We start from the raw sequence: 26,544 nt of genomic DNA on the forward strand, positions 1-26,544 counted from the left end.
CGTATTTTATTTAACACGTCTATCTTGACATCTTGTAACGCAGATTATAGCAGCAGACGGTAATAAAAAAGTTCTTAGGTGGCGCCACCCGTATTTGATAAAGATTCATGCTCGACAAAAGGTGTATTGCGAAACGTCGATCTCGAGATCTCACCTTGTGACTCTAGGTTTCATATATATATTCTATCTCATTGACCGAAACGCGCACGAAAATGAACATTTAAAATTCCAAGCACGAGAAACTGAATAATTCAAATTCTTTAAATTTGCCAAACTAAAAATAAAAATTGGCGCCACGCACAGCCCTTGATTAACATAGGCAACGATCCATGGTTCTGCTATCAATAGATGCCGGTTATCAATCTGCTACCATGGAGCAATATTTCTAAAGACGAAGCTGTACTTATGGTACTTTCAAGGAAAATCTCATTCCTACTCCGATATAACTAGTCCACGGAAAACATCAATAGAAAACTACTTCAGTGAAGTTCTGTCGCGAGTGTCTGTCGATTCTGTGCAGACTGCAGTAGTGATTCGTGAACTGGTGAAGCGAATTATATTAGTGATCAATTTTAATAATTTAATTTTCTTGCAATTTTAGTGTTTAGTGACATGAAAACCTTATTTTTTCGCAAAACTAATGTACGTTTTATAGGCAGTATAATTTCGAACACCCGTCTATTGGATTACAAGGTAATTTAAGATTAAGACTGAATCTTGAAGTTGTGTTGTGTCGCTAGTTGAGTTAGCCTTGGCCGAAGGGTAAGACATTTACTTTCCCTCCCCTTAAAGGGGCTGGCCGGAGCTGTTGGGGTGAAGGGGGGGTCAAACTGTTGGTTAGCATATAGGGTAATGGCAGCCCTCTGCCTTCGACTGTATTAAGCTCTATGGGGAAATAACATGGGGTGCCATTAGTCTATTGCTTACCCGCCCACCGCGACGGTGGCGCCATTCCTTATGGCCAAAGAGCTGGGTGTTTTCCCCCTGAACTAAGGGCGGTCTCCCCCCCAACAGCGCCGGTGAGCCCCTTTAATTTTCTTCTCTCCTCCCCTATCGGAATGGGGGCATTAAAGGTCAGAGGTTCAAGTTGGGAGAACTAGGCATACCAGGAAAACAAAACAACGCGATATAACATCATCACTGTTCGATTAGATTAAAAACCTTTTATCAGGAAAACATTTCAAATAAACTTTTATATTTTGACATAATTTATCCAATATGATCTTGACATTTTTACCGATTAAAAATCAGTGAAGGGGAAATAATTTTAATGACGTTACCTTTGCCAGCCAAGTAGCAAACTCATTTAAAATATTGGCCAAGCAACAGCAGAAATTCGTTTTAAAATACGTGTACCTACATAAAAGTGGATTATACCAAACCAAACACCTTGCGTAGTGTTTAACGTCAAGCTATACTACTTTATACTTCCTGAAGGCAATTTTTTTTCTTTCAAACCCCGCTCTTTCTCTCTCTCTCTCTCTCCTTCTTTCTCCTTACTCTCTTAGTCTTTGTCTGCTTAGCATTTCGTTATGGGAAGTCGGGAAAATCTACATGTACATGTGCGTATACAGACCAGGAAAAACCTCTAAAAACTTTCACTATATAACGTGGTCTCAGATGAGCTGGGTACGTTAATTTTACGTCAGGAAATTTTTCCATAAAATTATAATAATACCTAGATAAATCACGTATAAATTGTTTTTTCTTTACGTAATACTTATTTGTGAGATTGTTCGCACGTTGCAACGCATGCGATATGATACTACCGCTATCGTTCCAAAAATTATTATGTGTTTTTGTCAAGTAGCATGCACAGTTTGAATTTTTGTTTTTGGCATTAACTCCGTCCGTAGAGTTTTGTTGAATACGATATACTTTAAAAAGAGACTGTTTTGAAGTGATAATATTAACGCAAGAATGACAATAATATCTAATACCGTGAGTATTTTAACATTTTACTCTATATGCACATTGATTGGCAATGTTATTGTTCTTGGGTTGTAAATATGATTTGTTGGCATTATTAAGCAAATGTGACTGTTAGTGTTAGACCCATTTAGTATAGAGCTATTTCAGAGGGGGTAATGGCTACGTCACCAATGCTATTTGCCCATAGAGAAAATCTGCACAAAATGGCCGCCCCGGTCCGCCAAAGGCAGGCCCAATTTTCGTAGCAGACGAAATTTTTCCCCCACTGAAATAGCTCTATTAAAAATGATCAGCGTTCTTGACTGGGGATATCTTATTTAAATGAACACGAATAAACATTTTTTTGGAGTATATTGCACTATATAGACATATACTCCAGAATTTCACAAAACTGTGACGAAAGTGATATTTTTTATTGAGGAAATACGTCTATAACTATGCCACTTTTGAAGATACGAGTTTAAAGATTGGGGCTCTTGAAAAATTATGGGGCTTAATTTGTTTTACGCCAACTCATAATTCACACATTAACTCTTTTGATTTGCTAAGTAATTTGAAAATTACAGTATAAATATTGAAAGAACTCCTAAACGTTATGGTAAACAAATTAATTCAATAGAAAACGAATAAATTAAAACTTTGATATAAAACTCTTGGTAAATTAAAATATTATACTTTAGTGTCGTTACGAGTTTTCGTTAAAATTTTATGTACATTTCTCCTAACACTTGATAATCCAAAATTAAAACTTTGATGTAAAACTCATGGTAAATTAAAATATTTTACTTCAGTTTCGTTACAAGTTTTCGTTAAAATTTTATGTAGTTTTCTCTTAACTCTTGATATCCTCAGTGTTGTAGTTTTCGTTAAAATTTTATGTAGATTTCTCCTAACACTTGATAATCCAAAATTAAAAATTTGATATGAAACTCATGGTAAATTAAAATATTTTACCTCAGTGTCGTTACGAGTTTTCGTTACTTGATTATAATCCACTGCTTGATTTATTTCCTTTATGCTCAAAAGCGCTCAATAATTCACACCCGTTTAGTTGGCACCCTTTCAGAATTAATTAAAAAATTTGCATAATTTGATTGCGATATTAGTTTTTCATCGTAACAACGATAGATGAGTTTTGAATTTTCATTTTTCAGGCTGTACATAATTACCCAGAGTCTGTTACGATAGTTGAAGTGGGCCCTAGAGATGGCTTGCAAAATGAAAAAGTATGTCAAGAGAGACTCTTGAATAAATTTACCCCCTTTAGGCATTTTTAAATTATATAATTCATCCAAATTTTTATAGACATTAGTTCCAACCGAGGCCAAAGTGGAATTTATCAATAGGTTATCGCAAACTGGTCTTAAAACCATAGAAGTTACTAGTTTTGTTTCTCCAAAATGGATACCTCAGGTTAATAATGAATACAGGGTTCATACAAACTTGGAAAACAGGGAAAACCTGGAAAAATCAGGGAAATAGATAGTTGACATAAACCTCAGGGAAATTTCGAATTTTTAGCAAAATTCAGCGAAATTTGCGTCAATCAGGGGCCGAGTAATTAAGCAAAATGTTCATAAACATACCCTCTATAGGATTAACATTACACTAAACTTTGGAGGCTCATAACTCTGGTTCTACTAGAGATACGGGGATGTCCTTTGAGTATGTAATAGTCCTATTTGTCCCCCATCCAACCATACTAAAAACTTAGGGCTACGACAAACAGGGGCCGAGTAATTAAGAAAAACGAAAATAAACAACCCCCTCCATAGGATTAACATTACCCTATACTTGGAGGCTCATAACTCTGGTTCTACTAGAGATACGGGGATGTCCTTTGAGTATATTATAGTCCTATTTGTCCCCCATCCAACCATACTAAAAACTTAGGGCTACGACAAACAGGGGCCGAGTAATTAAGAAAAACGAAAATAAACAACCCCCCTCCATAGGATTAACATTACCCTATACTTTGGAGGCTCGTAACTCTGGTTCTACTAGAGATACGGGGATGCCCTTTGAGTATATTATAGTCCTATTTGACCCCCCCCCCTCCTTCGTTAACATTTGCTCCATAGGATACTCTATATACGGGAAAAACCTGGGAAAACTCAGGGAAGTATATGGGGAAAAACCTGGAAATCTCAGGGAAATTTAATTGTTTTCCAAAAGTTGTATGAACCTTGAAATAATAATAGAAATCATATTTATTCATCGTTATTCTAATTTAAATTACATTAATTTCGTTAGATGGGTGATAATGTTCAAGTTTTTTCCGCAATTGATAAAAATCCTAATATACATTATCAAGCGTTAGTCCCCAATCTTAAAGGGTTAGAAACTGCGGTACGTATCGATTAATTTCATATTTTTTATTAGCAATTATCTAATTAATAATTATATAGATTGCAGTTGGAGTCAAAGAAATTGCCGTTTTTGCTGCAGCATCGGAAACATTCAGTCGGTAAATACATTTTCTTTTTTTCTTTTTAATATAATGGCGATTCTTTAGAAATTAATTGATAAAATCTAATTATTTTTCATTAATCATAGGAAAAATATTAACTGTTCCATTGCTGAAAGCTTTAAACGTTTTGAAGCTGTCGTAAAGGAGGCCAAATCTCATGGAATTAAAGTTCGAGGTTACGTTTCATGCGTTGCTGGTTGTCCTTACGAAGGAAATATTCAACCCACAGCTGTTAGTCAGGTAAATAATCCTTACACTATAGTTGTAAACCATTTTTAGTTAGGTTATATATATGAACACGTACACTTGCCTTAAAATTTAGTCAAAACAAGTTTTATTTTGCTGTAACAGGGTTCATACAAACCTGGGAAACCCGGGGAAATTTAGTGAACTTATAGTAAAATTCAGGGACATTTAGAATTTGTAGTAAAATTCAGGGACATTTAGAATTTGTAGTAAAATTCAGGGACATGATGGAGTTGCTTCAACTATAGATATCCACTCCCGTTATTATTACTCCATATATGAAAAAAACCCTGGAAAACTCAGTGAAATAAATGGGTAAAAACATGGAAAACTAGGGGAAACAAATGAGAAAAAACATTGAAAACTTGGGGGAAACATATGGCGAAAAACATGGAAAACTCGGGGGAAAATGTGGGGAAAAAACATGGAAACCTCGGGGGAAAATGTGGGGAAAAAACATGGAAACCTCGGGGGGAAATGTGGGGAAAAAACATGGAAACCTCGGAGGGAAATGTGGGGAAAAAACATGGAAACCTCGGAGGGAAATGTGGGGAAAAAACGTAGAAACCTCGGGGGGAAATGTGGGGAAAAAACGTGGAAACCTCGGGGGGAAATGTGGGGAAAAAACATTGAAAACTCAGGGAAATGTAAGGGAAAAAACATGGAAACCTCGGGGGAAATGTGGGGAAAAAACATGGAAACCTCGGGGGAAATGTGGGGAAAAAACATGGAAACCTCGGGGGGAAATGTGGGGAAAAAACATTGAAAACTCAGGGAAATGTAAGGGAAAAAACATGGAAACCTCGGGGGAAATATGTGGGAAAAAACATGGAAAACTCGGGGAAATATATGGCGAAAAACATGGAAAACTCGGGGAAATCAGTTTTCCAAAAGTTGTATGAACCCTGTTTAAATAAAACAAATTTGAAGCGATTCACTATTTAGGTTTCGATTAGCAGTAATATAATTAATTAGTGTTTGTTTAGTTTAAAAGTTTTGTAAAAAAAATTTGTTATAATTGGTTCTAGGTGGCCAGTGAATTGTACAAATTAGGGTGCTACGAAATATCATTGGGTGATACGTTAGGTGTCGGAACACCGGGAACAATTAGGACGATGTTAGAAGAGGTCTTACGGAAGTTACCAGCCAAAGTTTTGGCTATTCATTGCCACGATACTTACGGTCAAGCTTTAGCCAACATTTTAACAGCAATTGAGGTAATTTCATAACCTTAACATTGGGGGAATTTTTCAAAGTCATTTTGTTGTTGTATTTTCCTGGTACCAGAATTGTCAAAATTATTTCCTCCTAATATATTTACGTAACAACGTAATATCAAGAAGCGATATCTAGTTTACTAGGGAGAAGGTATAAATTCCCCTCCACATTTATAATCTAGCTTTATCTCCAGTCCAAACGTATAGTAGGTCCGGAGTTAATCCCCGCCTCTAAATTACAACCAGCAATCATCTCATTGGTTCTTGAAAACACTCACGTCAGCGCGACACGAATGACGAAAATTACAGTCATATTTTCCGACTGAGGAGAGTGTAGCGAAATAGCCCGGCCTCCTTTTACGTCCCCCCCCCCTTGTATTTTGGAAGGGGGACTGGGACTATGGCGCGCGAATACTTAGGCATCTTAAACCTTCTCCCTAGTAAACTAGATATCGCTTCTTGGTAATATAAAATTGACTTGTTTTTTCATTCCTTGTCATTAGTTTAACAACCTCGCAATTTAGTCTCGGAGATTTTGATTATCTTGCGTAATTTTAATGAGGGTTTGTTCAATTGTTTCAGATGGGTATTACGACGGTAGACGCGTCAGTCTCGGGGTTAGGTGGTTGCCCCTACGCTAGAGGGGCTTCCGGTAACGTCGCTACGGAAGATGTCGTCTATATGCTCAATGGAATGGGAATCAAAACGGTAATTTACATATTTTACACGCTCATTTGTTCCTCAATTTTATTATTATTAGACGAAGGAAACATTTTGAAAACATGTTATTTCAAATGATTTAACGAAAGTAAACAGGAAAATTTCGATACAAAATAAATCATGGTTGGGGTCGTTATTAAATTCGAGAAAAATCTTGACTTAAAAATATTTTCGTTGCAATTGGTAGCTTATTTATGTATTCTACAGAACTAAGTACAAATTTTCCCTTACGTGAGATGAGGTAGGGCATATTAGTAAGATTTAATTAAAGCACATGGAGGTTGTTACCATCTTTATAAGGGAGATGTGCAAAATATAGGTGGGGTGGCGTAGTGGTTAGCGCTTTCGCCTCGCAACAAGAGGATCCTGGGTTCGATCCCGGACTGTGGCACCGGGTGAAAATCTGGGAACAAATCCTTCTGCGTAGAGTTTGCAAGTTTAATCTCTCCCCGTTTGTTAAAAGGAGTTTTCCTCCGCGGTCTAACCTGGTTTCTCCTTTCCATCAAAACTTGCATAGGTTAACGGTAATAGTTAGTATAGGGCGCTGTAGGTTCGCTGTGGCATAGGGGCTAGCCACCACCCCTCTATGCATTGTAAAGGGACCCACCTGTAAATAAGCCACAGGCTTAGTGTGGAAATCCCTTCATAGACAAAAGCTTAGATTATTATTATTATATTTCCTACGAAAATTTAACCGCAAACTAAACCAGAATTCCTGTATTTTTATCTTAGTTACTGAAATTAGGGGTCACGCATTAGATAATTTTTGCAGTTTGCACAGTGCGCAATTATAGAGTAGTGTCGGTAGAGCTGGGAGTAGACTGTTTATCTCTCCCTCTAGGCGCGCTTTTGTAAGAGGGGATACTGTACGCGCCTGGTAGGGGGGATGACACTGAGCTAAGAGATAGAATAGAGTAATGTCAGTTCTACGTATGCAAACGTCATACCCTTCTATCTCTTAGCTCAGTGTCATCCCCCTACCAGGCGCGTACAGTATCCCCTCTTACAAAAGCGCGCCTAGAGGGAGGGATACACAGTCTACTCCCCCCTCTACCGACACTACTCTAAGTTATGACGTTTGCATAGTAGAACTGACATTACTCTATACTGGGTATTTCTAAAAGAGGTGGGTTGTATGGGTGATTTTGAGTCGAAAATGTTCTGTGACACTTTCAACTTTGCTGTCTGGGTTACTGTTTATAAGTTATGATTAGAGTGTCTCACGGAAGACCCCTGAATTAAATAGATCACTTCAGAAATTACACACTAAGAACCCAACACACAGGGGTGTGGCCGCAATTGGCGTATCCTACCTGTAGCCAAGAAGCCCCGCTAGAGGCAGTGCAAGTCGGCTAGCCTCTCGCGTGTATTGAACCCGGCTTCTTCTAGCGTTGCTTCTTGGGGCAAGGGAGATTACCTCAATGGCGGCTCCACCCCAGTGTGTTCGTTTCTCTGTTCGTAATTTTCAAAGTGGTCTATTAAAATGGTCTTTTCTTAAATACTCAAATCGTAACTTGTAAACGGTGGCCCTTGAGGCAAAATGTCATAGAACATTTTTGACTCAAAAAAGCCCATAGAACCGGCCCACTTTCCACCCTTTTTCGGTACACACTGTAGAAGTTACATTTCTTCATAACATTAATCACAATTTTCAAATATTTCTATTCATTTAGGGTGTTGATCTTCAAGAACTTATTTCAGCCGGTGAATATATAGACGGCATTTTAAAACGACCAACTGGCTCGAAAGTAGCCAAAGCTTGTAGGTTGTGACGATGTTTAAAACATATCGATAATTGTTAGTTTTAAATTCATTTCTTTTTTTTTTAAGCTTATAAAATATCAGTTGTTTCAGTTAATGCAGGCACTTTTCTGTAAACATATTTTCTATCTCATATTTTTTATCATATTTAAAAGATATTTATAATATAGCTTGAATTATTTTTGGAGCCAAGTTTGAAAGTTGTCGGAGATGAGTTACGAAGTGACTTATGAAAAGTATGTAAGCAGTTGTTACGGGACAATCATGTTGAGAGTATTTTATATAATAATGTAAAAGTTTAGGGTTAGGAAAGGTTTTCCAATAAGCGTTCTTCTTAACTAATTTTAACCTAAAAGGACCATGCATGCATTAAGCCATTTTTTTTTTTTTTTTTTTTTAAACTTCACAAACATTTTTGTTTTGGACCAAGAATTTTTTATATAAATGCAAAAATTTTATTTTGTACGACTAATTAAAGTGATACCAATGAGTATTGTTGTTTAGCGCGCCTTTAGACATAGCCCACTCGACTATAGCTCAAGCAGCTTGCGTCGTGTTGCGCGTGATCGAGTGGGCTATCATGAAAAATATCAACTTCGTTAAATTTCACATCAAATAACGTTTAATTTGTGAAATTTCTGTCATTTATTGAGATTTTACAAGCTAGGAGAAGTATCTCTTAGTTTTCATTGGTCAGGATATTTTAAAAGTTCATTTCCGAGGCTCCGATGTAATGCTTATTGAAGCGTTTAACGATCCCTTTAAAATCTTAACGAATATTAATTATTTTTTTAAAGCGCTAAATAATTAAGTTTTATCTTTTTATTAAAAGGTTTCACAAACAAATACTTAAGAATTAAAACTATTTCCCCCCCCCCAAAACTCTTCCTATTTAGAACAATATAATGTTGAACAAGCTGAGTGTGATATAAAACGCGAGAGTTAAATCTTGGTTTCTGTTGAACACAATAAAAGTCAGATTGACTGGTTACTTGTTTTGTCTTAAATTTATTTAATCTTACACCCTCATTAAGCTAACCATAATTACTTCTCATCCTATAAAGACCTGTTTGACGCATTGAGTTCAGAAAGTTTGACGTTTTCAGACAGACATTCACACCAAAGTCATAAGCCTACAAATTACAGGAGGCCATACACCGCGGTATTTTACAAATGTTGTTTTTCGACCCTGAGCACGTGCTATCGCATCTGTTTTATCAAAACAACCTTTTGATGAATTTTCTCACGTATCATGGGTTTTATTTTTTATTTTTGAACAATAACAGAAGATTAAATAAAACCGAGGTGATAATTTAGGACCAATTTTGTCTCGTAATGCTCAATATAAATGAAGCATTGAAGGATTATTTTATTTTTTTCACATAAGCTATTATAATAATTGCTCTTCCCTATTAAAATTCATATAATGGGTATTTTTATGACACCATGGACATAATTAAAAAGTACATAGTCCGTCATGATTTTCTGTTGTCACGTCTAAATTATTTCCTCGCGCTCATATTTAATTTCTGCCCAACAATTTGGAAAACGAGACTTATACACTCTTTAAACTTAAAATTATTTGGGTCATCTAGAAATTTGTAAGAGAGTAAAATTCTATAGTTGGGTGTCACTGGTTTTTACACAAAATACGGCCACTTTTCCTCTAAGTTTTCTTAATTATAAAATAACTTTTAAAACAGCTAGAGGATATAATAATTTTAACATTTAGCTTAACTTTAGTTGGGGTTATCCCATTATTGTTCTATGACAATTTCGCTTTAAAGAACCACGTGGTAAAAAAATAAATAAATAAAAAGCAAACATCTTACCCACGTAAAATTTTTGGTTTAAATTTTGATTGCCCCAAAGGCCGCACAAATTCCATATAACGCCAATCTATTTACTAATTCAAAAGTCATCTTTTTTCGAGATGATCCCGCCGCTCCCGCGTTTATTCAAATTTATGTCGTCTGATTAATGGCCGTGGCCCGTCGGCCTATGACCTGCCATCAGCGTGGGAAATAAGGCGGTGGCACAGGGCAAATGACCAGTTTAAAAATTGTCTGGACCAGTTTAAAAATTAAATCGGAGGGGGGTCAGTGGTCCACAGGACCACTAAGAAAATTCAAGGGTTTCCAGAGTCCAGACATTAACTAATATTTTTTAATTATCCACTTCTTCAATTTAGCAGACGACACGCCCTGGTCAGTGGTCATGGACCAGTTTATTTATTCCAGGCCAGAGGGGTCGCTGGCCCAATGTCCAGTTTAAAAAAATTCCTTATTTCCCACCCTGCCTGCCATCCTCCAGCGAATCTCGCGGGGAAAGGGGGAGAATGCCTTTTATTTTTTATACTTATTTCAGACCCTGTCGGGAATCTCAACGAAGAAGCGGGTAAACGCAACTTTCAAAATGTTGACCAATCCGATTATCAGGATTTCAAAACAATAACAAATCTTCGTCAAAACTGCTTTAAAAAGGCTCAGTTTTAAGTTTAAGTCAATTAAAGTCTTAGTTTATACTAACACTTTAATAATAACTGTTAAAACTATATGTTTATTACGTAACTAAATTCCAAGTACAGTGCACTATTTTACGCCGATTCAGACTTCATTGTTGTGGTGTCCCCGGATTCCTAGTACAAAGTAGCGAAGTGATTGGGTTGAGGGTTGCCGGCTTGCAGCGCAAAGTAGTTGTCAGTTGGCGCTGTTAGCCTCCTTAGGTACGCGCGGCGCATTTACTGACTTTTTTTAAAACAATTGAAAGTAATTATGTACAAACATTGTTAATTAATGTAGCTAAGTGTGTAGGAAAAGAAATGGACATTCATAACTCCTGGAGCAATGAAAGTTTAGTAGCTGCGGTATGTTTAAAGAAAAATAAGTGACTGGGGCCATGCTGGGGCTTCTTCTTGGCCTTCCGTTCTAATACCGTTCTAATACAACCACGGATGTGTATTGTACACATCCGTGATACAACGATTCATCAACGACCTAACGCAAACAATGGAGGAAAGCGGTTTTCCAGGCTAAGATAGGTAAAATACTTAATTTTTACAATAGTAACCTAGAAGGATTTTCGTGAAAGCATGGTGAAAGTGCATATAAAAATCTTCCCTTGTTAAACCAGAAGTTAAAAACAAAATGTCAAAATACCTATTCGAATTATTTCTAAAAAATTTTAAAAATTTGGGATTTCGCTATTTTATTAGCAGACCTGTGTCACGTTAAAATAGTAAACTATCTAGGCCTATAGCATTGAATGCTTATAATTAATTTTAGCTGATTAGTTGCAGGTCCCATTGATAAATTCATTTACCCATAGTTGATCTTACAATTTATTCATTCAATTATGCCAAGTAGCTACACTATCGCATGTAGATTAGATAGAATGGAGCCGCATGACTTTAAATTGTCGTGTGGTTCCATGGTGTAATGGTTAGCACTCTGGACTTTGAATCCAGCGATCCGAGTTCAAATCTCGGTGGAACCTAATTAATATTTTAATGAATTTATGTGTAACAATTAATTTGAGGAGATGTGAATTTGAGAATAGCGGTTAAATTCGGGTCGTTCTGCATATAATTTATTTTAAATAATGTTTTCAAAATTCTCGGTGGAACCTAACGTATTGTTTTCTTTTCTTTAAGTTTAATATAACCATTTAATTTGAGGTTAATTATCTTTACTTTTCTCAGACTATATGCTAGTATTAGTAGGGTGTTGTATGAATTTATAATAGGAATATATCACTTGAATATTGAAATTTTTCGAATTTGATCCTACGCTGTTTCTAGTCACTTAATTCATTTATATTAAAGGGATAGTTGCTCAAGTTTAGGTTAATTTTGATTGGGATGAAAGCATTGTCAACTTGAAAATATTCGCTAGTTTCCAAGGTGTCCCAAATAGGAACCCCTCCAAGATTACCAAAATTTCACTATTTACTGAAGTCATAACGGTGAACTTCTACAGTTATAATTAATGGCAGAAATTACGTTTTTAAGTAATTAAGTGCACGTTCATGAGTCAAATACAAATTTTGAATATTTAAATTATCACTATGTTCTTTAGCTGTAATCGTGCAATTTATTGGTTTCAGGTTGGTATTTTGACGTCATGATGAAACTTTCTTGTATGGGCCACGTTTTACTGTTTGGCCATCAACGAGGGAGAAACGTTTTGTGGTACAGTGTACACGCTGCACGTAGGATCGAGGGAGTCTAAATAACGTTCTGATCATCTTCTAAAATGACGTCACTGTAGCTCGCTGTATTTTTAAACCTGGTTGATAAAATTTTGAATTTGACCTGAATTATTATTTTACATCGATCTTTGTGTGAACTTGATGTGATTTACGATGATCTACATCCAACTTTGTGTGAACTGGACGTGATTTCCGATTACATACATCGTACTTGGTGTGAACTTGGCGTAATTTACGATTATATACACTGAACGTGATTTAGGATAATCAACATCGAACTTTGTGTGAACTTGACTTGATTTACGATGATCTACATCCAACTTTGTGTGAGCTGGAGTACTGGACGTGATTTCCGATTATCTACATTGAACGTTATGTGAACTGGACATGATTTACGAATATCTACATCGAACTTTAGTGAACTTCATTTTTGCGACGTGTTTCAAGTTTTAAACGGTTGACTTGTAACTTCACGGATATCTAGAAGTTCATCGGAATGCTCAAAGCAACGGGCGAGTACCTAAACCATTTTTTTTTGCGCGCGTTAACAAACTTTCAGGACAGAGCGCTGCGTCCCATAGTCCCATACCCTGAATCTGCAAATCTGGAGGTCAAACTGTTTTCTACTGTGGACCAAGGACTCAACTTTTGAAGTCTAAACTTCAAGGTTCTAAATCGAGTGTCATTTGTTTAGAGTAAACTTTGTGAACTCTACTTCGCGTGCATAAACGTAGTAGTAAGTCGCGTAGTTTGAACTCTTCGCGTTCAATGGGTATTCGCGTGTTGTGAACTCCGCGTGCGAGCAAAGTGGTGATGAACTTGTGTACTCTCCTTCACGTGGAGCTCTTGGTCAACTTTCGTGTTCAGTATTGTGGAATATCAACTAGAGGATCTTCACTATTTCGACTTCCGGTTCTTTAATTCGGTAGGTTCCATTTTCTAGTTTATGTTGCATTATTGCGTCGTCTATTTTGTCGCAATTCCTGCGCCCCTAGCTACTTACTTTAACCGACACTATACTAACATGGGACTAATTATACGGCTTGACCACAAATTCTACAATTGAAAGAGTTAAATTTTTAGGTTATTATGGGATATTTGTTTTTACGTCTAAGAGTGACGTATGTCACGGAGAGGTATTGCACAAGGGTCGTGTCCGTCCTAGTGTATCCGAGTGTAATAATAAGTTTTATTTGACGGGAAAGCTTATTCTGGTACAAAATTTAAAAAGAACAATGGTAATGTTCAGTAATGTGAAGAAACAGGTACAAAATTAAAAAAAAAAACGATAGACCATTTCGGAAATTACATACAGAGAAACCAACATACATGGGCGACGCCTCCACTGGGGGGTTTTGCTTCTCGCCAAGAGGCAGCGCGAGATGGCTAGCATCCCTCGTTCATTAAACTCGGACACTCTATGCATTAATAATAGGTTTTGCGTTAAAAATACACATGGTGAAGAACACAGTGACATTCAGGTCGTGTATAAGCTTCCACCAAATCAGTGCGCAGTCGCATAGGATAGGGACATTACCTGTCTGTCAACTCGTTCGCAGTTGGCAAATAGGAGCAAAGGTGTTCGCAACTTCCAGACGGCGTTCGTAGTACCCAGAAATTCGAAAAATTTGATTTCATTGCGTTATCTTCTATTACACTTAAGCGTTGATGCCATTAACCTGCCTTCACTGGTAAGGTCTAGGCCAATTCTATCATCCAGTAGTTATTGTCTATCCTACTTAGAACTCCAATCTGTACTTGGTGGCTTCTAACAACACCACCATGTGTTTAGTCTTCCGTCAACACCACGTAGACAAAAAGCTTTTCTTTTTGGCTTCTAACAACACCACCATGCACTAGTCTTCCCTCTATAACCACATAGACAGCAATCTGTACTTATTAGCGTCTAATAACACAAACATGTTTATACCAATCTGCAATATTTACTCCAGATTTTACTCCGTTATTACCGTTAGGGTTAATATTTACGGCTCGATCGTGATAGGGTTACAACAGGGAGAAAGTATGTGTATGAAATTATTCACTAGATTTTCGTATACTTTCAAGATAAATATTTTTTCTTGAAATATATAATTACGTAATAGGATGCCATTTCTCAAATAAGTATTCAATCTTAAAAAATACTTTACCATTTTTCAACAACAAATTGAATCTTTTTTTCAAATGTTCTTACATTTAAATTGAAGATTTCTGGAAAAACGTCATATCTAGAGATGTGAAATTACGCCGTAATGTTTGACAAGTTGGGAAATCAAAATATTACCTCTCCGTGTCGGGTGCAAGACTATCTCTTCACTTCCAATCCCTGAATACGCGACTTTCTATCGCTATTATTTATATGTTACCGCCGTTAGAATTATTAGGAGCGAATTATTATAATGAATCAATTAAGCATTATAAAAATGTCTATTTACAAAAACATTACCATTAATAACTTCTTTTAGTATTAATTTTATTGCATTTAATTTAATCATGAGGAGTACAAAGTATGAGAGCTGTCTTTTCATACGTGTTGAAGCAAGCATTCCTTTTCGGTAATTAAAGAATATGGAATAACAGTGAAGGCTTAATTTACAAGCGTCCCGAGTGGCAGATAGAGATCCATTTCATAAAAATGAAGGCTTCATTTACAAGCGTCCCGACTCCCGAGTGGCAGCTAGAAATCCATTTGATAACAATGAAGTCTTTGTTTACAAGCGTCCCGAGTGGCAGCTAGAGATCCATTTGATAACAATTTCAGAAATGAAAGTGACTGTGGCAATTCCCAAACCGTAGATAAATAACAAGAATGTCCCGTATGTTTCGTTAATGGTCAGTTCTGAAAGGCTTTTCGTTGGCTTTTTCCAAACAACTCTCGAAATGTAGAACTGGTTTTTCAGAAAAAATTGATCCACCAACTTCGTCTCATCGAGAACATGCGCTCTGAAAACAGAAAAATAAACCGGACTAGTTTTAAGCGCTCATCGGATAAAAAAAGCTACAATTAATTCTTTACATAAGACTTATTTGCTCAATAAGTTGGGGGCACGTTTTCAATTTGCTACTGAGAGGAAAGACGAACAGGAGATTTTTGATTCTTTCAGTGTTGAAGTAAAAAACTGATTTTCTGAAATCAGCGTTGCCTTCCAGAACAATTGTCATAAAATTGTCAAAAAAAGCTGTGGCATAAAGATTCCAGCTCTTCCCAAAAATACGTCCCGGTAATTATCAACGTCTAAGAAGTCTACTGCATCCATATATTGAACTCTCGAAGCCAGGGACAACTCCGGTTGAGTTTCCACGATGGACTTTTCCTATAGTAACACCTCGATTACCACATACCATGGAGGAACCAGCTTGATTGGAGGCGAAAAGAGGGTGTGATATGCTCGGCAGCATAATTTACCCATCATGCATTATTGCATTAGTTTGTTTGGGCCTAAGATTGCAGCGCCATCTATCGCATGCCTCAGTTAATGGCCACATCGTATGTGTGGACATGCTAAAAACCTCGCTGCCACCTGAGGAGTAGGCCCTCGCTAACGCGAAGTATTCTGGGTGTTTTAAACTGCCAAGACCTCTCTGTTATGGGTATACGGGACTTACGAGGTTACCGCCCCCTTTTCGGAGAGTTGGTCTGTCAAGGCTACGGAGCTCGTTCGACGACAGGGAATGTCAACCACTAACAAAAGGCCGCTCGACAGGTTATGGCAGCGCCCATAGAAATGCCCGTATAGGCTTTTCTTTTGCAGTCAAGCTGGTTTTTCCAAGCACATACGACTATTTTAAAGTTCGACTTCCAGCGAAAAGGGCTCTAGCTAACTGAAAGCCGTGCTATGTGGTTCTATAGCAAACAGAAGATGAACAATGGAAACCCTTTTAAAAAATTTTCCTACCGATTTTTGCTCTCCTCCAAAGGGTATTCTTTATTGTGTCATTATTATTTTCTAAGCTTTTTTATGAAGGGATGTCCACAATCAGCCTGTGGTTTGTTTACAGGTAGATCCCATTAAACCGACTGCGTCCTATGCTAACTATTAACGTTAATCTCAGCAAGTTTTGATAGAAAGGAGAAACCGGCTTAGACCGCGAAGTAAAACTCATTTTATCAAGCGGGGAGAGAACTTGCAAACTCTACAGTTCGATAGAACCACATTAGCGTGGCTTTCAGTTAGCTAGAAACCCGTCCAACCTTTACCCCAGTAGGGATTCGAAAATTGGCTCGGTCGCTCCATTTTTAGTCTCGATACTCGGTAATCAGTTCGCTGGAACCCTCTTCACTGGAAGTCGACCTTTAGCCTCGAGAAACCTTACCCATTTATGAAAAAATCCGCCGGCGTTATTGGTAGGAATCAATCGAATTTTTGCGTTTGTGTATTTACTGAAACTTTCTAGACTGTCGATGAAGACGTGTTCGGTTGAGTACAGTTCCGTTTTCAGGGAGGATCCCATGAATATTGATATGATCAAAATAGCTATCAACCACGAACCAATTGTGATCCTCCACGAAATGCATTTCGGTACCCGAAGAAAGGCTGAAACATATTTGGAAATAAACCTTTGCAAGCTATTCTAGATGGAAGATACGCGCGAGTGAAAACTTGGAGGCTGTGTTCTATGAGGAGCGGTCAGCGCTAGCCTTCAGGTGAGAGAAGAGCCAACAGAAATACCTATCGTTTATGAGCTCCAAGGTGACAGTGTATCTTGAATCCACGGTGTACCCGGGGCCCCAAAACACCATCGCAAAACTAGGTACGGTTACGTAACCACACTTAGCAACAACTGGCTCGCTCCTCTTTAGATACAGACACCATGGTGAAAGTCAGTAGTTGTGAACGGCAAGTACTTACGCTCGAAGAAAAATACGCAAACGAAATCCCATGAGAAATTCAAATAATTTCGAACTTTTTGACGAATAGACGTTTGCTCTTGACGTCTTCCCTGACCCGCGTTCGTAATAAATTCGGAAAGCTTCGCCAAGAGAGGTAGAAAGACGATACACAATGCAAGCGAATAAGAAACCTGAAAAATACCATTATCTTTCGATGGTTGAAGTATTCGTGAGGACTCTTACCGCATTGTCAAGGGTCAAGAAGGACATGGAATATTTTTCAACTTCCACCGGCGGTCCAGTAATTAAGAGAAGTTCTGACGTGAAGAATACCGGTGTATGGTACCAAAAATCGTCGTTTGCAATATCCGAAAGCTCGACGGGAAATACGACGGCCAGCGTGTTCTTAAGTAACAAATAATTGGACGCTACTTATGAAATTCATCGGATCAATTAAATGTTTTGACTTCGACTTTATACCTCAATTTGTACAATGGAGGTTCCATTTACAGTTAGATTAGCATAAGGGATAGGAACGTACTCAAATCTGAATATTCGGTAGATAAACAGACATATGATTCAGTTTGCGTTATCAGAAGCTGGTAACACTAAAATTATAGTTTTACATATATATAGAGTAACTATAGACCGAGTAGCGTCGATTGGCTAAAGTTGACGTCAATGTTGTATTTATTAGGGTTACGAATGAGAAAGGCATCATGTTTTCGCTAAAAGGCTATAAGTGGCTCTGTATTAGTGTCTCCAACTCGTTCGTGAGTCTGGTTCTATCAGGGAGAAAAGAGGTAAGATGGAGTCGAAATGGGGGTGGGCGATCCTCGGTAATGAAAGACTCCCAGTGTACTTTACGCACGCCCCTACCCTTCGGTAGGCGATTGTTAAGTGCCATTGTATAGCTTCTATTTTTAAAACACATTGGTTCCGTACCGTACGACCCTACCTAAATGCTAAGCATGCTGGGAGAACTTCGTTGCCGTAGGTGCATTAGGTGTGGGTACAGACGCAATGTTATAGGTTTAGGGATAACCGCTCCATGTTTCCATCAATCAGGGATAAGGGAGGTGAGATGTATTGGAAATGATGATGGGCGACCTGCGACACCGTGTCTATCCCAATGTACCTCGCGAACGCCCCTACCATCGGTAGGCGATTGCTAAGTGCTGCCGCGTAGCGCCATTTCATTTGTATAAGAACTAGGTAGCTTCTATTTTTAAGATAGAGGGAGCGTCCTTTACAATTTCGTCCGGTACGACCCTACCTAAACGCTGAGGATGCTGGGAGAACTTCGTTGCCGTTGGTGTGAGTACAGACGCAATGTTATAAGTATGGGGATTGATTACCGCTCCATATTTCCTTCAACATACCGAAGGGTAGGGGCGTGCGTGAGGTACACTGGGAGAGTTTCAGTGCCGCCTATTAAAATTTCCACTCCACCTTACCTCTTTTCTCCCTGGTTCTATGTACAAAATGAAGCGTAAGAACATAAACCGTTTAAAATAGCTCCACGTCATTTTTAGTATATTGACTCTACATGGACCATAGATACTCTAATATTACATGGTTCAAAATACTTTATGTTAAACAGTTTGAAGAAAACCTCGTCGACTAACTCCATTATTTTCATCAATGACTCTAGAGATAAAACTTCCTAATAGACATTTTTAACTTTTTAATATCTTGACTTTTATATATAAGTGATTTTTGAAGTACCTCGCATACTATGGCGGGAACACTCCGACATTCCGTAAATCTGACAAAAATATTCGATTATATTTGTACACGCAATTCTAATCCCCTAAATCTTTCTAATTTAATAATTGAACAAAGTAACTTAACTTACTTGTATTTGATGAAACGACTCTCACTGTTATTAATTTTGGTGAAATTGCCACCTAAAATATTCCCGCAATTCATGGCTTTTCCGTTGTCCAAGAACGATTATATGACGAATTCTTTCAAGGGATATGAATTTGGATTCAGGAAATTCAACAGGAAAATATTTACAATTAGTGAAACGAGGTTTCTTATTTTCGAAGAAACTTTAAAACGTATTTATGCACTTCTCTTCAGTGCGCCCGCTCCTAATTCCCCCAACACATTGGCGCAATTCATGTTCGATATAAAATCATGGGTTCTTTTTCAATAATTAATGCATTTCTGCTTTCGATACAACAATTTATGATAAAACCCGAAGAACCAACCAATTGCGTTACTTTCAAGCAGAAAACTGAAAAATACGTTGCTTCTAGCTTTGTGTAATTTCTAAATCAGAATTTTAACTTGTAAAACTTGCCTCAAATTATTTCAACTTTGCCTGTTTTAACTTTCATTTATAAGAGTAGTTAAGTCCACGTGTAAGATGATATGAGATCGTAAAATAAGCTTATACTTACTTCGAATCTTGCTTTTAACTTGATTTCATGTTAACTTTAAGTAGTTTTACCCTTAAACGACTTAGTTAATTGTTTTGCGTCTAGACCGAAAATTTACTTTAAGTTTTGACTTCTTGGTAATTTCGAAACCAAAGGATTATATTATAAAAAAAACTTTTTTCATATCGACCGTGCACCTCCATTCACATGTATTGCGAGCGTGAGTTAAACTTGGTTTTCTTGAGTAATTTAGCGTGGACTAACTTTAATGAATGTTTCACTTCGAGCGCTTTTCGCAGTAGCATATGATATCACCAAGAAGCGATATCTAGTTTACCAGGGAGAAGGTATTCGCCACATTTCTAGCTTTATCTCCAGTCCAAACGTAGGTCCGGAGTTAATCCCCGGCTCTAAATTACAATTCATCTTATTGGTTCTTGAAAACTCACGTCTGCGCGACGCGAATGACGAAAATTAGGTATTTTCCGACTGAGGAGAGGCGAAATAGCCCGGACTCCTTTTACGTCCACCCTTGTATTTTGAAAGGGGGACTGGGACTATGGCGCGCGAATACTTAGGCATCTTATAACTTCCCCTAATAAACTAGATATCGCTAAATATTGTTCCAAGGGGACAGACATCTAGCAGCTAAATGGGAAAAGTCTTCCCATTACTAAATTAGGGAAAACAACAAATTTAAATATTAAGGCAGCTTGTGCACCAGAACAGGAGAAGACAAATTGATGGCGTTAGTTCTGTCAAGGGCAGTTCTTTAGAAGATTATGTGCAATCCTTTTAGTACAGTCAAAGATATAGTCGTGTACACCAATAACTCTGAGTGACAGGCCCCTCTCTATGCATTGAAGTGGGGGGGGGAACTATTTATGAAGTTAACGTCACATAAGGGGCCAGTGTAATCTGTGTACACGGTTATACCTATGACGGTACTAAAGGATTTACGCGTAATTTTTAAAAGCCCTGCCCATGACAGTGCTAAACTGATACTGGTAATCCATAATCGGTGTACAGAGCGACTGATAGTAAATAGCCCCTCGGGCTAAGTCAGATTTTTACTTTTCTGCATATGCGTAAACCTAGAATCTAAACTGTCGATTAAGTACAGTTACGTTTTCAAAATAACTATGAACCGCGAAGTTTATGGTTTAAAGTTTGAAAGTTTAAGTGTATAAGAAAACAAAATATACTGAAATAAGCTTCTACTGATTATGAATCTAAACTTCGCTTATGATCCTTAATTATACGCTTCGACTTCGTGACCAGGGTCGTACTATTGAACATTTTTTCTTGCGATTGTGCTACCTTAATTTCACCAGAAGGGGATAAGGGAAGAAGGGTGACTCTGTATCCTCTTAATACTTGGTTATGTTACATGATTCTTCCCAGGCTCACCTTTTTGTTTGATCTCCCTCTCATCAAAGTTCAGATGGGCATCGCACCGTGGGGTGAATTCTATAACTTTTTGGTATTTACTAAATCCACAGCTATCAACCCACAAAAATCCACAAGCGCGCCTTAGCAAATAGTTAAGCTCTATAAAAGAATAATGATGAGGAAAATTTTTATCGCGTACGTGGTTCGGTTTAGTAACCTCGCTCTAAATGTAAAATGATGTTGGGAAGAATCATGTTACAGTTACCCCGTTTTGTGGAATACTTCTCTCGAAAAGAAGTATTATATACTTCACTCATTTTCGGTGTAGAACGATCTTTATAAAAGTGAAAGATCAACTCCGTACTCTACATTAAAACATGGAGGAACAAGTTGGGAAAACCAAAATATTACCTCTCCGAGTCAAGAGGAGGACTACTTACAAACTTATTTATCCAGATATGGAATTATTATAAATAGAAATAACTAAAGAAAAATTGCAATATCTGAAACGTCCAGTCAATTGGAAAGGTTATTTTCACCGGCCTCAGCAGACAACACCAACAGAAGCGTCTTAATGCGTGAACCGAGGCTGCTGAAATCGCTTTGAACGATTAATAGTCTGTTTCAAAACTAGTTGTGCAAACTAGTTAAAAAGGTTTTGTGGGATTTCTTTACATATCAACACAAGGCGAACTGCTAACGCGGTGTACTAGTGTAACAACGATCGGACACACACAGACACACCCCTAGACGACTTTGTTAATTTTTAGTGTGCCGTTAAGTTACCTTTTCTCTTTGATTCTCTTCATGCGTGCTCACTACCTGAATACGCAACTTTCTATACGCTATTATTGATATGTTACTGCGATTAAAATTTTTACGAGCCAATTAATTCAAGTCTTATAAAAGTGTCTATTTACAACTAATGAAAATTTCTTACGTCGTTAGTACTAATTTTATTGTATTTAATCATAAGTAATAAAAAGTATGAGAGTTGTTTTTCCGACGTGTTGAACTAGGATTGAAGAATACCGGAATAACATTTAAGGCTTTATTTACAAGTGTCCCGAGTGGCAGCTAGAGATAAAATTTGATAACAATGAAGGCTTTATTTACAAGTGTCCCGAGTGGCAGCTAGAGATAAAATTTGATAACAATGAAGGCTTTATTTACAAGCGTCCCGAGTGGCAGCTAGAGATCCATTTGACAACAATTTCAGAAATGAAAGTGACTGTGGCAATTCCCAAACCGTAGAAAAATAACAAGAATGTCCCGTATGTTTCGTTAATGGTCAGTGCTGAAAGGCTTTTCGTTGGCTTTTTCCAAACAATTCTCGAAATGTAGAACTGGTTATTCAGTAAAAAATGATCCGCCAACTTCGTCTCATCGAGAACATACACTCTGAAAACGGAGAAATAAACATGACTAGTTTTAAGCGCTCATCGGATAAAAAAAGCTACAATTAATTCTTTACATAAGACTTATTTGCTCAATAAATTCGGGGCACATTTTCAATTTGCTACTAAGAGGAAAGACGAACAGGAGATTTTTGATTCTCTCCGCGTTGAAGTATAAAACTGAATTTCTGAAATCAGCGTCACCTTCCAGAAGAATTGACATAAGATTGTCAAAGAAAAACTGTAATATAAAGATTCCACCTCGTCCCAAAAATACGTCCCGGTAATTATCAGCGTCTAAGAAGTCTACTGCATCCACATATTCAACTCTCGAAGCCAGGGACAATTCTGGTTGAGTTTCCATGATGGACTTTTCCTATGGTAACACCACGATTACCACATAAGACTATTTCAACCACGAGAAACTTACCCATTCCTTTAAAAATCCTGCAGCGTTTCCCTTAGTTATATATCGAATTTTTGCGTTTGTGTATTTGCTGAAACTTTCTAGACTGTCGATGAAGACGTGTTCGGTTGAGTACAGTTCCGTTTTCAAGGAGGACCCCATGAATATTGATATGAATAAAATAGCTATCAACCACGAACCAATTGTGATCCTCCACGAAATGCATTTCGGTACTCGAAGAAAGGCTAAAACAGATTTGGAAATCATAAATAAACCTTTGCAAGCTATTCTAGATGGAAGATACGCGCGAGTGAAAGCATGGAGGCTGTATAGAGTAATGGCAGTTCTACGTATGCAAACGTCACACCCTTCTATCTCTTAGCTCAGTGTCATCCGCCTACTGGGAGCGCACAGTATCCCCTCTTACAAGAACGCTCCCAGATGGAGGGATACACAGTCTACGCCCCTCTCTACCGCCACTAGTCTATTGTAAGAGGAGCGCAGTGAGCACGTTTGTGGATCGGACAGAGCAAATTCTCCATCAGCTCCTCCTTCCCCCTTCTAAACCGGTACCGAGCTGCGGCGAGTCAGTATCAGAGTTTTTTTCGAAAATGACCTTGAAATACACCTCAGGTTGATATCGTTTCGAGGGGCTAAAAACTGGCTCATTCCTCTTTAGATATAGGCACCATGGTGAAAGTCAGCAGTTGTGAACTTACGCTCGAAAAAAAATACGCAAACGAAATCCCATGAGAAATTCAAATAATCTCGAACTTTTTGACGAATAGACGTTTGCTCTTGACGTCTTCCCTGACCCTTGTTCGTAACAAATTCGGAAAGCTTCGCCAAGAGAGGTAGAAAGACGATACACAATAGAAGCGAATAAGAAACCTGAAAAATACCATTATCTTTCGATGGTTGGAGTATTCGTGAAGTTTTGTGAGGTCTCATACCGTATTGTCAAGTGTCAAGAAGGACATGGAATATTTTTCCACTTCAGCAGGCGGTCCAGTAATTAAGAGAAGTTCTGACGTGAAGAATACCGGTGAATGGTACCATAAATCGTCGTTTGCAATATTCGAGAGTTCGACGGGAAATATTACGGCCGTCATATTCTTAAAGTAAACAATAATTGGATGTTACTTATGAAATTCATCGTGTCAATTGAATGTTTTGACTTCGGTTTTATACCTCCATTTGTACGATGGAGGTTCCATTCGCAATCAGATCAGCATAAGGGATAGGAACGTACTCAAATCTGTACGCTCGATAGATAAATAGATACATTATTCTCTAATGGAAAACTCATCCTGTTTCCCCTTATTCGCGATAGGTGGCGCTATTTTAAACTGTTTATATTCGCGCGGTTCATTTTGTTCTAACAGCCAAATTCACCACTAAGTTGGAAACACTAAAAGAGACAGCTATAGCCAATAAGTGGAAACATGATGCGTTTCCCATTCCTTATTCCCCCCTCCCCCCAAAAAAGTTCAGATTTAACGTAAATTTTTGGTCTATTGACCTATACTCGGTCTATAGATACTCTAATTTTACATAGTTCAGAATCTTTTACCTTATGTTAAGCAGTTTGAAGTAAATCTCATCGGTTAACTTCATTAATTGCATCACTGAGTCTTGAGATAAAAGTTCCTAATTGGCATTTTTAATTTGTTAATATCTTGACTTTTAAATATAAGTGAAGCATTTTGAAGTACCTCGCATACTATAACGGGAACACTCAGACATTCCTCAAATCTGATAAAAATATTCGATTATACTTGTAAAATCACAAACATGCAATTCTAATCCCCTAAACTCTTTCAAATTTAATGATTCAACAAAGTAACTTAACTTACTTGTATTTAAAAAAGCGACCTTGGCTGTTATTAATTTTGGTGAAATTGGCACCGAATAAATTCCCACAATCCATGGCTTTCCGTTGTCCAAGAACGATTATATGACGAATTTTTTCAAGGAATATGAATTTGGATTCAGGAAAATACTTACAGTTTACTTAGGGTTAACGGTCGTACTTAGTTGCGTAAAATGATCCCTTAGTAGTGTCTTCAATCTAGTGAAACGAGATCGAGGGGTCGGTCATTCATGAAATCCCGTACGCTACCCGTGAAATCCAATTTAAGAAATCCGAAATCAATGCTGATTTCGAAATCAAATAAAAAATCCGAAATCAGCAACGAAATCACAAAATCAGTAAAGAAATCATAAAATCAGTAAAAAAAATCACAAAATCAACAAAGAAATCACGAAATCAACATAGAAATCACGAAATCAACATAGAAATCACGAAATCAGAAGCAAAATCAGTAAAGAAATCGTGAAATCCATTACAAAATTCACGAAATCCAAAATCAAAAGAAATCACAAAATCCGACGAAATTACGGGGAAAAATCTCAAAATCCGAGGAAATCACGCGAAAAACCTCAAAATCCAACGAAATCAAGGGAAATATCGCGAAATGCGTCGAAATCACGGTAAAAATAGCAAAATCAGACGGAATCACGGGAAAAATCTCAAAATTAAACAAAATCCGATGAAATCCGACGAAATCAAATTGGATTTCGAAATCCCGTACACTTTTTCCTAAACGTCCGACCCCTCGAACGAGATCTCTTAATTTCAAAGAAGAATTAAAACGAATTGGATGCGCTTCTCTTAATTCTGAGCGCCCGCACTTAATTCCTCCAACGCATTACCACAACTCGTGGTCGATTTAAAATCAAGGCTTCTTTTTAAAAGCATTTATGCGTTCACACATCCTTTTATGGTAAAACCAGAAGTGAGATGAGACTAGAAGTGAAGAGCTCTAGCATTGGTAATGCCGCTTCAATCGCGCCTACACTAGAGAGAAAAAAATTGGTCGAGTTCCAAAAAAATTTCTTACCCCCTTCCCCTCAACCTAAAGCGGCGGAACAGGACGCGGGTGCTTGAATCTAGTTCGGTCGTCTACCGCCGCGAGCGTCTGACGTTTTGGAGGGGAAATTCTGAAACCGCCACCAGAGGGCCAACCGTTGGTGTGTTATCAAGAATATTCACTTTCGCCAAGTGAAGAATTTGGTGAGCTCAGTACTTCTAGTCTCATCTCACTTCTGGTAAAATGCAAAGAACCAACCAATTGCGTCGCTTTCAAACAGAAATCTGAAAAAAAACTTTGCTTTTTTGGTGGTTTCTGGGGTTGTGTAATGGCTAAATCTCAGTTTGACTTCTATAATTTGCCTCAAATTATTTCAGCTTTGCTTATTTTCACTTTCATTTATATGAGAAGTTAAGTCTACGTGTAAGATGATATGACATCGCTTATATGTGTAGGGGCTAAACATCGAATCTTGTTTTTACCTTGATTCGGTGATTTCATAGTTTTAAATGTTTTAACTAGTAAACGTAGTCTTAAGCTGTTTGTGTATGACCCTTAATTGTACGTTTTGACGTATTGCGAGCGTGAGTTTGATTATTCCGTGTTCCTTCGGCATTTTGCATGGAATAGCTTTGTCGGAGTTATAATGAATGTTTTAGTTGGAGCCCTTTGCGCTGAAGTATACGATATCATTAAATAT

The 26,544-nt window shown here is 37.6% G+C and overlaps 4 protein-coding genes, 1 long non-coding RNA gene and 1 other non-coding gene across 10 annotated transcripts in view; 3 read left to right on the forward strand and 3 right to left on the reverse strand.

The window, feature by feature from the left end:
- Nucleotides 1-105: 105 nt before the first annotated feature.
- Hmgcl (hydroxymethylglutaryl-CoA lyase) lies at nucleotides 106-9,337 on the forward strand. 3 transcript variants are annotated; one of them, XM_089859315.1, is made up of 10 exons: nucleotides 106-693; nucleotides 1,509-1,629; nucleotides 3,087-3,158; nucleotides 3,238-3,345; nucleotides 4,186-4,281; nucleotides 4,341-4,399; nucleotides 4,489-4,642; nucleotides 5,677-5,865; nucleotides 6,448-6,573; nucleotides 8,259-9,337. In XM_089859315.1, exons 2-10 carry the CDS (start codon nucleotides 1,555-1,557, stop codon nucleotides 8,355-8,357), a joined length of 978 nt encoding a protein of 325 aa, XP_089715441.1. In that variant the 5' UTR covers nucleotides 106-693; nucleotides 1,509-1,554; the 3' UTR covers nucleotides 8,358-9,337. The 3 variants fall into 3 exon arrangements, with proteins under 3 accessions (XP_089715441.1, XP_089715440.1, XP_089715442.1); XM_089859314.1 differs by lacking the exon at nucleotides 1,509-1,629 and having other exon boundaries at nucleotides 112-693; XM_089859316.1 differs by lacking the exons at nucleotides 106-693; nucleotides 1,509-1,629 and adding an exon at nucleotides 1,653-1,941.
- On the reverse strand, nucleotides 6,649-10,354 carry LOC149610588 (uncharacterized). Its single transcript, XR_016376721.1, has 3 exons — nucleotides 10,179-10,354; nucleotides 7,071-7,192; nucleotides 6,649-7,004 (listed from the first exon to the last, which is right to left on the reverse strand). It is a non-coding gene; the product is annotated as an uncharacterized LOC149610588 (long non-coding RNA).
- Nucleotides 10,355-11,028: 674 nt separating this feature from the next.
- Nucleotides 11,029-26,544, forward strand: part of exp (expansion) — a 199,199-nt gene continuing 183,683 nt past the window's right edge. The window contains exons 1-2 of one of the 2 annotated variants that reach the window (XM_089859304.1): nucleotides 11,029-11,386; nucleotides 12,451-13,067. The gene's annotated coding sequence lies outside the window, so the exon portion shown is untranslated. Of the gene's footprint in view, nucleotides 11,387-12,450; nucleotides 13,068-13,135; nucleotides 13,481-26,544 lie in introns of those variants that run through there. The other variant, XM_089859306.1, reaches the window with a different exon arrangement.
- TRNAQ-UUG (transfer RNA glutamine (anticodon UUG)) lies at nucleotides 11,770-11,841 on the forward strand. The gene has a single exon. It is a non-coding gene; the product is annotated as a tRNA-Gln (tRNA).
- LOC149610591 (uncharacterized) lies at nucleotides 15,009-19,318 on the reverse strand. The gene is made up of 7 exons (XM_089859556.1): nucleotides 19,245-19,318; nucleotides 17,867-17,933; nucleotides 17,630-17,791; nucleotides 17,406-17,577; nucleotides 16,870-17,090; nucleotides 15,572-15,869; nucleotides 15,009-15,498 (listed from the first exon to the last, which is right to left on the reverse strand). Exons 1-6 carry the CDS (start codon nucleotides 19,316-19,318, stop codon nucleotides 15,714-15,716), a joined length of 852 nt encoding a protein of 283 aa, XP_089715682.1. The 3' UTR covers nucleotides 15,009-15,498; nucleotides 15,572-15,713.
- Nucleotides 22,208-26,435, reverse strand: LOC149610592 (uncharacterized). Of its 2 annotated transcripts, XM_089858987.1 has the most exons (9): nucleotides 26,327-26,435; nucleotides 24,979-26,128; nucleotides 24,828-24,903; nucleotides 24,687-24,726; nucleotides 24,545-24,621; nucleotides 23,691-24,229; nucleotides 22,996-23,216; nucleotides 22,643-22,941; nucleotides 22,208-22,569 (listed from the first exon to the last, which is right to left on the reverse strand). In XM_089858987.1, the coding sequence occupies exons 6-9, from the start codon at nucleotides 23,920-23,922 to the stop codon at nucleotides 22,338-22,340; spliced, it is 984 nt and encodes a 327-aa protein (XP_089715113.1). In that variant the 5' UTR covers nucleotides 23,923-24,229; nucleotides 24,545-24,621; nucleotides 24,687-24,726; nucleotides 24,828-24,903; nucleotides 24,979-26,128; nucleotides 26,327-26,435; the 3' UTR covers nucleotides 22,208-22,337. The 2 variants fall into 2 exon arrangements, with proteins under 2 accessions (XP_089715113.1, XP_089715112.1); XM_089858986.1 differs by having other exon boundaries at nucleotides 24,979-26,429.

This window comes from Phalangium opilio, unplaced genomic scaffold, assembly GCF_054372755.1.
Source record: "Phalangium opilio isolate 3A_F unplaced genomic scaffold, DU_Popi_V2 ptg000329l_1, whole genome shotgun sequence".
Taxonomy (NCBI): Eukaryota; Metazoa; Arthropoda; class Arachnida; order Opiliones; family Phalangiidae; genus Phalangium; species Phalangium opilio.

Bases quoted from the DNA above. Each gene is read 5' to 3' on its own strand.
- LOC149610592 (XM_089858987.1), bottom strand. From the start codon at position 23,922: ATGAGACCTCACAAAACTTCACGAATACTCCAACCATCGAAAGATAAT. The intron at 22,942-22,995 runs GTAAGTTTCTCG...GTGTTACCATAG, and splicing joins CAGGATTTTTAAAGGAATGG to GAAAAGTCCATCATGGAAAC. The intron at 22,570-22,642 runs GTAAAGAATTAA...CTCCGTTTTCAG, and splicing joins ATTGAGCAAATAAGTCTTAT to AGTGTATGTTCTCGATGAGA.
- Hmgcl (XM_089859314.1), top strand. From the start codon at position 613: ATGAAAACCTTATTTTTTCGCAAAACTAATGTACGTTTTATAGGCAGT. The intron at 4,282-4,340 runs GTACGTATCGAT...ATAATTATATAG, and splicing joins TTAAAGGGTTAGAAACTGCG to ATTGCAGTTGGAGTCAAAGA. The intron at 4,643-5,676 runs GTAAATAATCCT...AATTGGTTCTAG, and splicing joins AACCCACAGCTGTTAGTCAG to GTGGCCAGTGAATTGTACAA.
- LOC149610591 (XM_089859556.1), bottom strand. From the start codon at position 19,318: ATGAATTGCGGGAATATTTTAGGTGGCAATTTCACCAAAATTAATAAC. The intron at 17,792-17,866 runs GTATAAAGTCGA...TTGTTACTTAAG, and splicing joins CCTCCATTGTACAAATTGAG to AACACGCTGGCCGTCGTATT. The intron at 17,091-17,405 runs GTAAGTACTTGC...AATATGTTTCAG, and splicing joins TTGCGTATTTTTCTTCGAGC to CCTTTCTTCGGGTACCGAAA.